The sequence below is a fragment of the Chiroxiphia lanceolata genome, chromosome Z (assembly GCF_009829145.1).
Source record: "Chiroxiphia lanceolata isolate bChiLan1 chromosome Z, bChiLan1.pri, whole genome shotgun sequence".
NCBI classification, from domain to species: Eukaryota; Metazoa; Chordata; class Aves; order Passeriformes; family Pipridae; genus Chiroxiphia; species Chiroxiphia lanceolata.
The window spans coordinates 498,957-510,024 of record NC_045671.1 but is presented as its reverse complement, the minus strand read 5'-3'; the positions used below and the strand labels follow the sequence as shown (position 1 = coordinate 510,024).

The window sequence follows — 11,068 nt, the reverse complement described above, 5'->3', positions numbered from 1 at the left end:
GAGGGGAGAACGGCAGTGGGATCTTGCAAACCAGGATGTGGGACAGGGGCACAGCCGTACCCCAGGGCAGGGACATGTCCTTGGATCCTTCAGCCTCCCCTCCCGGTGGGAAGCAGGCTGGGTCCCTGCCCGGAGAACCAGGAGATGAGGAGATGATGCTTTCTTGTGGTCGCACGCAGGAGGGAGCTGGAGCCTTTGAAGGGGAAAAACAAACGTCTTTCCCACTCAATTAAACGTAACCAAAGGCTCTGGAAAAGCAAACGGGCTCCATTTACGGCTCGGGGACGGCGGGAGGTCGGACAACCCAACCGGCTGCGGTCGCCGCAGCAAACTCCTCCCCGGGATACTTCCCAGGGACGCACGTGAGCAGAGGGGAAGGTCAATCCTTCAGCTCCACGAAGCAAACCCCAGGCAAGGTCTCCCCAAACCCCCGGCGCTGCCCGAGCCGCTCCCAAATCCATCTCCCGGCTCGTTGTTCTGCCGGGCAATTTGTCATCGGTCGGGAATCCGCGGCAGCATTTTAATGCGAGGAGCTCCCGACCCTCCGTTTCTCTTCCCCCCCCCCCCCGAAGAAAAATAGCTTAATTTCTGCAGTTTGATAGATTTTCCTGAGCCTTCAAAAGGTAGAGAGAGAGAGAGGCTCTTGAAAATCGGTCGTTGAACTATCCACAGGCATTTTATAATGGCCGTAAATAGGCCTGTGCTGAATAGCTCTCCAGGCATCGCCTTGAATGGTGTCCTTGACACTGTTATTATTATCCCCACGGAAAAAAAGAAATAAAAAAGGGAAAAAAAAGGAAGGAAACAGAAAGTCTGGGAGCCTCTCCACGCCGCAGCCGGTGCCTCTCCGGGCTGCGGGAGCTGAGCTGCCCCCGCCGGATCCGCGCCCCCGGAATTGCCAGAAATTCCGTGGAATTTCCCGCCTACAACAAAGGGGTGCACACGCGAAATTTGGGGAACTTTGGAGCTAACGAAGGGCAAGAAGTTGGGGGGGGATTTATTTGCTGTCTTTTGGCCCCTTTGCCCACCTAAATCCTCGGCTGCTTTCCGTCAGGGAATGTGTTTGTGTAACTCCCATGTTCTGGTGTCCCGTTGCTCTTGGCTGATGAACCCCCAGCTTTGCGGGGGGTTATTTTTCAGGACAACCATTCCCAGCATCCCAACACATCTCCATGGAGCAGCTGCGAGGTGTTTCCAGCTCCAAACCCTATCCTGACCCTCCTCCACTGCATCTCCCACCTTTCCCCCCGGACCTGTCCTTTTCCCCCTCAGATCCCGTGGGATTCCGTCACGAGAGACGCCGCGGAAAAGCTCCGGGTTAATCAGCACGAGCAATTTTCTCGGCATAAATAAGGTGCTGCCTTCATTTCTTGAAAGCCACTTTTGATTTTTTCAGCCCCCTCACGAGGCAAAAATAGCACGTCCTAGAAATGTCAGCGGCGCGGATGGATTTCTCTCCCTGGAAAACGGGCCACGGAGCAGCCTCGGAGCCCTTCCCGTGCAGGGATGCTCTGCCAGGGGGTGGGTTTGGGCTGGGAGAGACCTTAAAGCTCATCTTGTTCCACGGCAGGGACACTTCCCACCAGCCCAGGTTGCTCCAAGCCCCGTCCGACCCGGCCTTGGACGCTTCCAGGGATCCAGGGGCAGCCCCAGCTTCCCTGGGCAGCCTGTGCCAGGGCCTGCAACGTGTCTGTCCCCTCCCTCTCCCTGATTCTCACACCAGCACTCGGGGGTGGCTTTTCCCTCCTGGCAGCGCCGCCCCCGCCCCTTCCCGGCACCGCCAGCGCTAATTGCTCCCGGTTCGTTAGTGAGCGACAGCCTCCCTCCCTCCCCCCCTCCCGGGGGGCTCCAGAGCCGCCTTTCCTGGAAGTGTTTCCTCCCCGGGCCGCTGCGTTTCCGCGTCCATCCATAATTGATGCCAGGCTGGGATTTCTTGCCCCGCCGGCAGGACCCGAGCCGGGATTTGGGGTGGAGCCAGGATGGAGCACAGCCCGTGGGATCCCACCCTCGTGGGTGGTTTCAGGGATGTGGGGGACAGGGATGGGATGGAAACCTGCCCTCCCACGTGCTCGTTAGCAGGGATGAGCTTCCCCCCGAGGTGTCCAAGTGCTGTTCCAGCGCCGGAGTCTCCCTCGCCCTTCCCAAACACCTCAGCCCCCCCATCCCGGGAAGGTGCCCCGGGGATGAATTGTCAGCTCTGCCTTGCTGGGAAACCTAAACCCCCCCCATGAAACCCTCTCTGTCACGCCCCAGCCCACCCCACGGTTACATAATTCCCAGCAGGAACGAGCGCTCCGAGTTTTTAAGCCGCCGGTTAATTGTCTCCCTCCTCCCCAGCGGCGCGGAACAGGCACGGAATGAATCCCACAAAACCACAGCTGACAGGGGTTTAAAAAATCTGTTCTCCTGCAAGGAACTGCGGGAAGGATGGGTGATTAATGAAGACTAGGGAAAAAAAAAGGTTTTATCCAGCAGATTAATTTCCACGGGTGTTTAAATCCTTGGCAGAGCCGGACAAGGGGGAGATTTAAGGTCCCTTCCCACCCAAACCATTCCAGGATCCCGTGATTCTCCAACCTCCCCCTGCAGCCAGTGTTCCAGGAGCAGGTGGACAGTTTGGAAAATGGGAAATCTGGGCAAATTGACCCTGTGAGGAGCAATCACAGCTCCACTTCCCATTTCCCAGGGCAAACCTTCCCCCGGGACCGACCCTCAGCTTTCCCCATTTTCCAAGCGGATGCACTTGATGGGAACTCATCTCCTGGATCCCTGGGGTGGGACAGGGCCCGGCTGGATCCCTGCATCCGTTCCCAGACTGGATTTGGGCTCTGCTCTGGTTTGTTCCCAGCAGCACCACCCCTGAGTTTGTTCCTGCAATGACATGGATTTTAACCCATTTTCTGTCTGAAACCCATTTTTTTAATAAAAAAAGCCCAATTTAAACTGGCCGGATGTGCAGAGTCCGGCGTCGTTCCCACGCCGGAAGCCTCGGTTTCCTTTCCCTGTGCTGAACTCCGGGAGTGAGTAAACGCCTGTTTAAAGTTATTTACATCAATAAATAAATATTTACCCCCACTTGAAGCCGCTCGAGCCCTGGGCAAACAGGTTCCAATTTACCAAAAAAAATCAATTAAAACCCCGCGTCCTAATGCGCCGACGTTCCCGGAGACGTCGCTCCCGCCTCGCATTCCGAGCCCCAAATCAGCATTCCAAAAGCTCGGCTGTGCTGAAAGAGCAGAAAGTTTCACCTTTTAATTTTTCATAGGGGATTAATTTTTAATTTCCCGACATCAGAGAGAGAGGGAGAGAGGGAGAGAGAGGGGGGAAGTTCCCCAGGAGCCTCTCCCGCTTCAAAGCGCGCTCCAGGCAACCGCTGCGGCCAGGGCCAATTTATCACACCGGAGGCTCTGCTCCATGGGGTCTTTTTTCCTGATTTTTTTCCCCGTTCAGACAAAAGTCTGAATGCTGGGGAAGTTTTCTGAGAACTGGGACCAGCCTCGCCCAAACCCACCTTGGAGTGTCAGGGTTCAGAACGACTCCGTTCCCCTCCCTCTCCCCGCGCCGCCGGCTCGTCCCGGCCTTGTCAGAACACATCCTGTAGTCAGAGCTTGGAAAGATTTCCCTCCTGGCTCCCAAGGATTGATTTTTCCAAGGCTCAGCAGCTGAAGGAGAGCAGGGGGTTCTCCGGGCGCTGCCGCCTCTGCCCCTTCCCTCCCTGGATCCTCCCGGGAATGCCGGAGCCACAGAGGTCGAACACATCCACGTGCTCTGGAAGTGGAGGATTCCCACAATTCCTGCTCTCATTCCTGCCTATTTCCAAAGGGAATTACTGACACCCAGGAAAACCGACAGGTTTCAGTCCAGTTTTATTCCACGAGCATATTTACACCGGGAATTTGAATCCACGCGCAGGGAGGGCAGCGGATTCCCGGAGGAGCAGCCCCTGGAGCCGCTCACACGGTGACTCCCGTCACCCCCCTCTCATCCAGGTGTCACCTTTGGCTTGGGAACTGCCAGGGAAAGCCACGGACACCCCTACACTCACAAACACAGCATGGATACGGCACGGGAAGCTCACACTGGAATGACAGGGTCGGGAATATCCGCTGGGAATATTCCCAGCAGTTTGTGTTCAGCATTCCTAATGTCCTGCTTTGGAATGGGATTTTAAACAGCAGACAGATATGGAGCTGCTGGGCTGCAAATCTCACCTGAGCACTGCACAAGGAAATAAATGCATTTTATCCTTAGAAGCCATTTGAGGAATTAATTTCTTCCTTTTGGATTCTCCAAGTACCGGTTTTAGTTTAACACGTAGGGCCAAGCTCTGCAGCCAAGGAAAAGCTGGACAAACACACAATTAAGAGAGAATCTTCTCTTGCCCGTGAGCAGAAACCAGCAGATTTCACACTAAATATTCCACAAAATGAAGATATGTAAGAAGGAAACACAGTCACAGCCAGTGTAACACAGGAATATTCCTACTGATGGAAATGTTTCAGTCTATCCAGTCAATAATTTGCTTTTTCCATAGTTTTGATCATTTTTCCAGCCCCAAATGGCTCCTCTTTGTCCTTTATTTAAATAAATACCTGCACTGGCAGCAAAAACCACCTTTATATATAAATACTCCTTTTTTCCAAGTTTGCTGTTCCATTGAAAGGGCTTTTTAAATTATTTATATACACTATTATTTTTTCCTTCCGGCCTGGGCGCAGCAGCACTTCCCAGATCCCTCGGAAACGAAGACTTGATCCCAAATTCCAGCCCTCCCCATTCCCAGGCTCTGGGCTGTGTCACCCACCAGCATTCCGGGAGAAAATCCATGTAAACAAGGAGCTGTTGTGGTAAACACTGACATTCCGGGAGGCTCCAGAGGGAACAGGGGTGGGATGACATCCATGAGGAGGAGCCAGGCTCGGGATGAGGTGCTGCTGATCCCGCTCTGCCGGCTCTTCCCGCCGCCGCCGGCATCTGCTTCCTCCTGCACGCCCGGGAAAAACAGTGTCAGCTGCCAGCGGGATGGGATGAGCGCTCGGAATCACAGGGATCCCCTCAGATCCCGGCAGAGCCCCTCAGAACTGGGCAGGATTCCCTCAGATCCTGGTTGAGTCCCTCAGAGTGGACAGGATTCCCTCAGATCCTGCCTGAGCCCCTCAGAGCTGGGCAGGATTCCCTCAGAATCTGGATTCCCTCAGAGCCAGGCAGGATTCCCTCAGATCCCGGCTGAGCCCCTCAGAGCCAGGCAGGATTCCCTCAGATCCCAGCTGAGCTGGGCAGGATTCCCTCAGATCCCAGCTGAGCCCCTCAGAGATGTGTAGGAATCCTCCAGAGTCTGGATTCCCTCAGAGCCGGACGGGATTCCCTCAGATCCTGTCCGAGTCCCTCAGATCCCAGCTGAGCCCCTCAGAGCCCGGCAGGAACCCCTCAGATCCCCACTGAGCCCCTCAGAGCCTGTCAGGAACCCCTCAGATCCCGGCTGAGCCCCTCAGGAACCCCTCAGATCCCCACTGAGCCCCTCAGAGCCCGGCAGGAACCCCTCAGATCCCCACCGAGCCCCGCCCTCGGCGCTCCCCTCACGCGACGCCCACAGCGAGGGGCAGGAGCGCCCGGATTTCAGGGAAGCTCCCTGATTTTCGGGAAGGCCCCACCTAGACCATGAAGCGGTGCTCCTTGCCGTCGTGGGCCATGAGGATGACGTGGCGGTTGGAGGTCCAGATGAGGCGGGCGAGGCGCAGGGCGTTGTGGGAGCCGGGCGAGGCCGGCTGCACCGGCGGCACCTGGTAGGTCTTGATGCAGCGCAGCTGCGGCGCCGAGTTCAGCATCCCGATGCTCCCCAGCAGGGACGTGTTCATCTGCACGACACACACACCTTCCTGGGGCTGCCAGGCACGCCTGGAGCTCCTCCCAAACTTCCACGACCCTGGGACCACCATGGCTGGGCCCAGGCGAGAGGCCGCTCAGAAGGATCATGGAAGGTTTGGCTCGGAAGGGACCTAAAGGATCATCTTGTTCCAGTCCTTTCCACCAGACCAGGTTGCTCCAAGCCTGGCCTTGAACCCTTCCAGCCCCATCCCACCTGGCCTCAAACGCTCCCAGAGATCTCCTGAGTTCTGCCCTTTGGAAAACAGGCCCAACGCTGCTGATTCCTCTTTCCCTTTAAAAATCCAGGGAAAGAGGAATCGGCAGCATTGGGCCTTTCTCCCCACCCCAGGAGACCTTGGCAAAGCCCAGGATATTTCAGGGGTGCTATTGCTGCTGAATCCTGAGCGGTTCCAGGTCGGAGCCGTCCCTTTTTTCCGGCTCTCCCCGTGTCACGGGGTGTAAATCACGGCCCCGGAGCCGACATCGCCACCATTTAAATCATCTTGAGTAATAACCCTTTTAAGATGACTAATGCCCCCGATTTCCCTGCATTAATAATCGTGCCAAGCGCGGGACACGGAAGGGAAGAATCTGAAAACTAAATGTGGAGGGTGTTTAACTCTTCGTGTTTGGCTCGGAAGGATTTTTAAGGATCATCTCTTCCACCAGCCCAGGTTGCTCCAAGCCCCACCCAGCTTTGACCTTCTCTCCCTCAGGATTTTTTCCCCCAGTTCCCGAAGGAAGGAGGGCTGGGATGTGTCCTCACCTGCCAGAAGGAGAGGTGGCTGTCGGAGTTGGAGTAGGTGGCGAGGTACCGGCCGTCGGGGGCGAAAGCCACGGCGGTGATGGGGCCTTTGTGGCCATGGATGGTCTGGGAAAGGGGGAGAGAGAGAGAGAGAACAGGGATGTGGGAGGGGTGTCTGCTCAGGGTTAAACACCACCACAGCTCCTCGGGAGCATCCTGAAGGCTGCTCGGCCCATAAAATCATCCCCTGCCAAATCCAGTTTTTAAACTGGATAATTTGGCAGGATTATGAGCAAGGAGGAGTCTTTAACAGAGATTTTTAAAAATCCTGCACTCCCCCACGAGCTCTTCTCCTGCAGAAAAGGTCCCAAAGCCTCAAATATGTATTAAATCCGAGTGGCCACAGGAATTTCTCACCGAAAATCCCCTTTTCTCTTGGATCAGCAGTAGGAAAACCCCATTATCAGGGCTCCTGTGCCCATCCCAGATTTATTGAAGGATGAAGACTCGCTGCTTTATTCAGAACTCATTCAAATATTCATTTCTCCCTCCTGGCAAAGGTGGGTGAAGCCCAAATCTCCCTCCTGGATGGAATCAAACCCATTAATGAGCTGCTCCCGTGTTTAGCCCCATCCCACCCTTTTAGCACGGAATACTTGTCCATAAAACAGGTTTGGGGGAGACAAAGGTAGAAAAATCAATCCCCACAAGTAAAAGTTTAAAAGAGAAATCTCATTTTTTAAAAGAAATTTATGGGCAATCTCTCTTAACTTACCCCAGTTTCAGCAACTTTATTAATTTAAATCTCTATGTCAGTTCCAGGAATAATCCCACTTCAGGGCTGAGAAAACATCAATATTTATATCTTTAAATTCATTTTTGGTTTTGCCTTGGACTAGCCCAGGGATGGGGCAGATCCATAAGGATCCCTTCCAACTCGGGACACTGGGATTTATTTCATCCCTGAGGCAGATGGGATTTGCTTCCTAATACCAGGTTCTCCTGCCTCACCTGGATTTGGGAATGCAGGATAAACACCTTTAAACCACCACATTCCAGGACAGCATCTTTCATTCCCTAATTAAACTTCATTAAAAAGCAGGCTTTGCTTTGAAATAAACCCCCAAAATAACTCGTGTTTCTCTTTAATCTTCCCCTGCAAATGATGAGGTTTTAGATACAAAAATTACAAGTATTCTCTGAAAGGCAGCTCTAAATATTAATGACAGAGATTTAAATCAATAAAAATGGAATATTTCAAAGCCTCTCCTTACAGATCCAAATACATTCCTGAAGGAAAAGGAGATAATTAAACAGAGGAACTAAGTGGGGGGTTTTGGGGCCAGACTCTGTTACCCAGCAGGAATTTATCTGACAGGACTTGAAATAATAATTCTACGGATCCCAAATTTCAGGCCAATGAGAGGAACATGAGGAAAAGCCCCCCCCTCCCCAAAATGTGAGTTAATTCTTCTGGATGATCACAATTAAAATGAATGAATAATGAAATAATTAAAATATTATTAAGGAACTTTCAGAGATGAATATTTTCCCATCATTCCCAAACCGACAACCACCAGGTATCCTAAAATCCAGTTAGCTGGATCACACTAATTTAGGGTTTAATGTGATATGAAATAGCAGAATATCAATATTTTCCTGGGTTGCTGCACCCCTAAATACAGTATTTTTAATTGTGTGTTGATAATTAGGAACTTGATGCAAAACATTAATAATTTGGTTGGAATTTAATATTCTTGCAATATTTAAATGGACAAATGACATTTAATGACTTTGAATTTTCTTGTTATTCCCAGAAACCTTCACCCTGAGCGTAAACTGAGCCCGACTGGACATTTTAAGCGGTTTATTTTGGGGATAAAAATTGCCATTTGTGTTTAAACCACGTGGGGTTTAACGGTGGCAAAACAAAAGCCGCATTTTCCAGGCCCTCGGAGCCGTTTTGCTGGTTCCCCGCGAGCCATCAATTATCTTTATCAAATCCCAGGATCTCATCTCAGCCCCTGATCAAGATGGAGCCTTATTTTCGCGGGATGCGGCGCTATCCGGACATCAAGGCCGGAGCAGAGGGAAAAGCCGGGAAGGGAGGGATCAATAATCATCATCAGCTCGGAGCGGTTGGGAGGTGGAAGGTGCTGATGGAAGTTCGACCTCTTTTTTTTGGGGGGAAGCTGATAAAGTTTAACCTTTGCAATCCCTGAGAGCCAGGACTCAGCTCTGTGGGAATGGCTGGAATCCTCTCCAACATCCCTCTGGGATCGAGCACGGAACACCCACAGAGCCGTTCCCACCACATCCCGTCGGATTCCGACAGGGAGAACCAGGCTCGGTTCTAAAGCTGGGCCTAAGCTCAGCCTAAAAGTGACAACCTGGGGGCTGCTCCCCACACCATCCACCCGGGAAATCCTCCTCCAGAGCCTTCATCTCCTGTCATCCGCCTCGGAATCTGCGTTTTTAAAGGATTAGAAATATTCCAAAAATGGAAAATGCTACATGGATTCAACAGCAAATATCAGAGATATTTATATCCCAAATTATGCTGATGCTCAGCTGGTTTTTTAAGGAATTCTGAGCCTTGGATTTCCTAGAATATGTGAGGGGGGAAAAACACGAGGGGGGAAAATGGAGAGGGAAAAATGTGAGGGGGGGAAAAAGGTGAGGGGGGAAAAATGTGAGGGGGGGAAAACGTGAGGGAGGAAAACTGTGAGGGAGGAAAAAATGTGAGGGGGAAAAAATGTGAGGGGGAAAAATGTGAGGGGGAAAAAATGTGAGGGGGGAAAAATGTGAGGGGGGAAAAATGTGAGGGGGGAAAAATGTGAGGGGGGGAAAATGTGAGGGGGGGGAAAAAGGCGAGGGGGGGAAAACGTGAGGGGGGGAAAACGTGAGGGAGGAAAACTGTGAGGGAGGAAAAAATGTGAGAGGGAAAAAATGTGAGGGGGGAAAAATGTGAGGAGGGAAAACTGTGAGGAGGGAAAAATGTGAGGGGGGGAAAAAGGCGAGGGGGGGAAAAGGTGAGGGGGGGAAAACATGAGGGGGGGAAAACGTGAGGCGGGAAAATGGGGAGGGGGGAAAAACATGAGGGGAAAACATGAGGGGGGGAAAACATGAGGGGGGAATCCAGTGGATTCCAAGCTCAGGGCATGGATCCCCCTTGGAATTTTGGAGGCCAAACCCACCTCCAAAGCTGCTCCTAGAGGGAAAAGCTCCGGCTGTGGCCGGGCTGGCTTCCAGAGGCACGGAGCAATCAGCGGGGTTGGTTTATTAGGAGTGTCATGGAGACGGTGTGAAAAATCCAGGGCCATGGGCTCCGGGTCAATACGGCTCCCGAGCCGGAGATAATCAACAGCCCGGCCCTGGGAGCTCTGGGAGCTGCCAGCGGCTGAAGGGCAGATCAATACCGGCACGGGAAGGGCGCCGCATCCCGAAAATCCCGCGGAATTTGGGAACACAATTCACTGATAAGAGCAAATTTTACTGGCAAAAGCCCTGTGCTGGTTAAACATTGGTTTACTATTTGTGAAAAAGGGGGATTCTTGCTATCCATCATCCTATTCCATCTCATTCCTCACTGGGTTCCTAAATCAGCCCTTCCTTAAAAACCAAATAAAAATTCACTGGAAGGGAAAAAACCCCAAACAACCCAAAAATGGTTTTCAGGAAACCACTGATTTTTTTTTTTTTTTTTTTGGAACTTTTGGAATAAAAGGAAATTAAAATCCCGAGCTTTTCTCCCCTGACACAAATTTTTCAGCCTCATGTTATTCCACATCTTCTGAGTAGCCCCAAAAAATCTGCAGCTGCGAGAAATAACTTAAAAAACCTGGATTTGGAAGCAGGAATCTGCATCCAATAGATGGCATTATGGAATCCAATAGATTCCATAATTTACCTGGAACATTCACTGAATGTTTCTATCTCATGAATAATAATAATTAAAGCTGCAAAGGACCTGCCCTAATTATCCCGGAAGTCTTTTCGGTGCCCTCCAGCTCTGTTTTCCAGTGGAAGCTTATTATGGAAAGTGAGGAAACCAATGAATATTCCCCACCATGGAGTGAACCATCCTGGAATTTTGGGGAAATAACCCCTGGGCTTTCAGATCAGCTCCAGGTTTTCCTGACTAATCCAGCAGCACCCCATCATTCCCAGTAGGACTCTACACCCCTTAAGTCCTTCATTAAACTATTGATCTCCCCGGTGTTATCCATAATATTCCAGTGGTTCGGCACTTCCCTGGATGCAGAGCTCGCTGCTTCCAGGAGCTCCCAGGTTTTATTTTCCGGGAAGGAATTCCCGGTGATTTCTTTTACCTGACACTTCCCGGTGCGGATGTCGTAGAGCGCCACGGATCCGTGCCGGGCTCCCACGGCGATCCGGTGACTCCGCTCGTAATAACTGACCATGTAGAACCTGCAGGGGACAGGGAAACCACAGGAA

At 52.0% G+C, this 11,068-nt stretch overlaps 1 protein-coding gene across 3 annotated transcripts in view; it reads right to left on the bottom strand.

The window, feature by feature from the left end:
- Nucleotides 1–3,849: 3,849 nt before the first annotated feature.
- WDR7 (WD repeat domain 7) overlaps nt 3,850–11,068 on the bottom strand; it is a 32,630-nt gene continuing 25,411 nt past the window's right edge. For all 3 annotated transcript variants that reach the window (XM_032676184.1, XM_032676183.1, XM_032676186.1), the window contains 4 exons: nt 10,942–11,041; nt 6,632–6,736; nt 5,652–5,855; nt 3,850–4,984 (listed from right to left, as the gene is read on the bottom strand). In XM_032676184.1, the coding sequence (XP_032532075.1) occupies nt 5,652–5,855; nt 6,632–6,736; nt 10,942–11,041 (409 nt within the window). In that variant the 3' untranslated portion in view covers nt 3,850–4,984. The remainder of the gene's footprint in view (nt 4,985–5,651; nt 5,856–6,631; nt 6,737–10,941; nt 11,042–11,068) is intronic.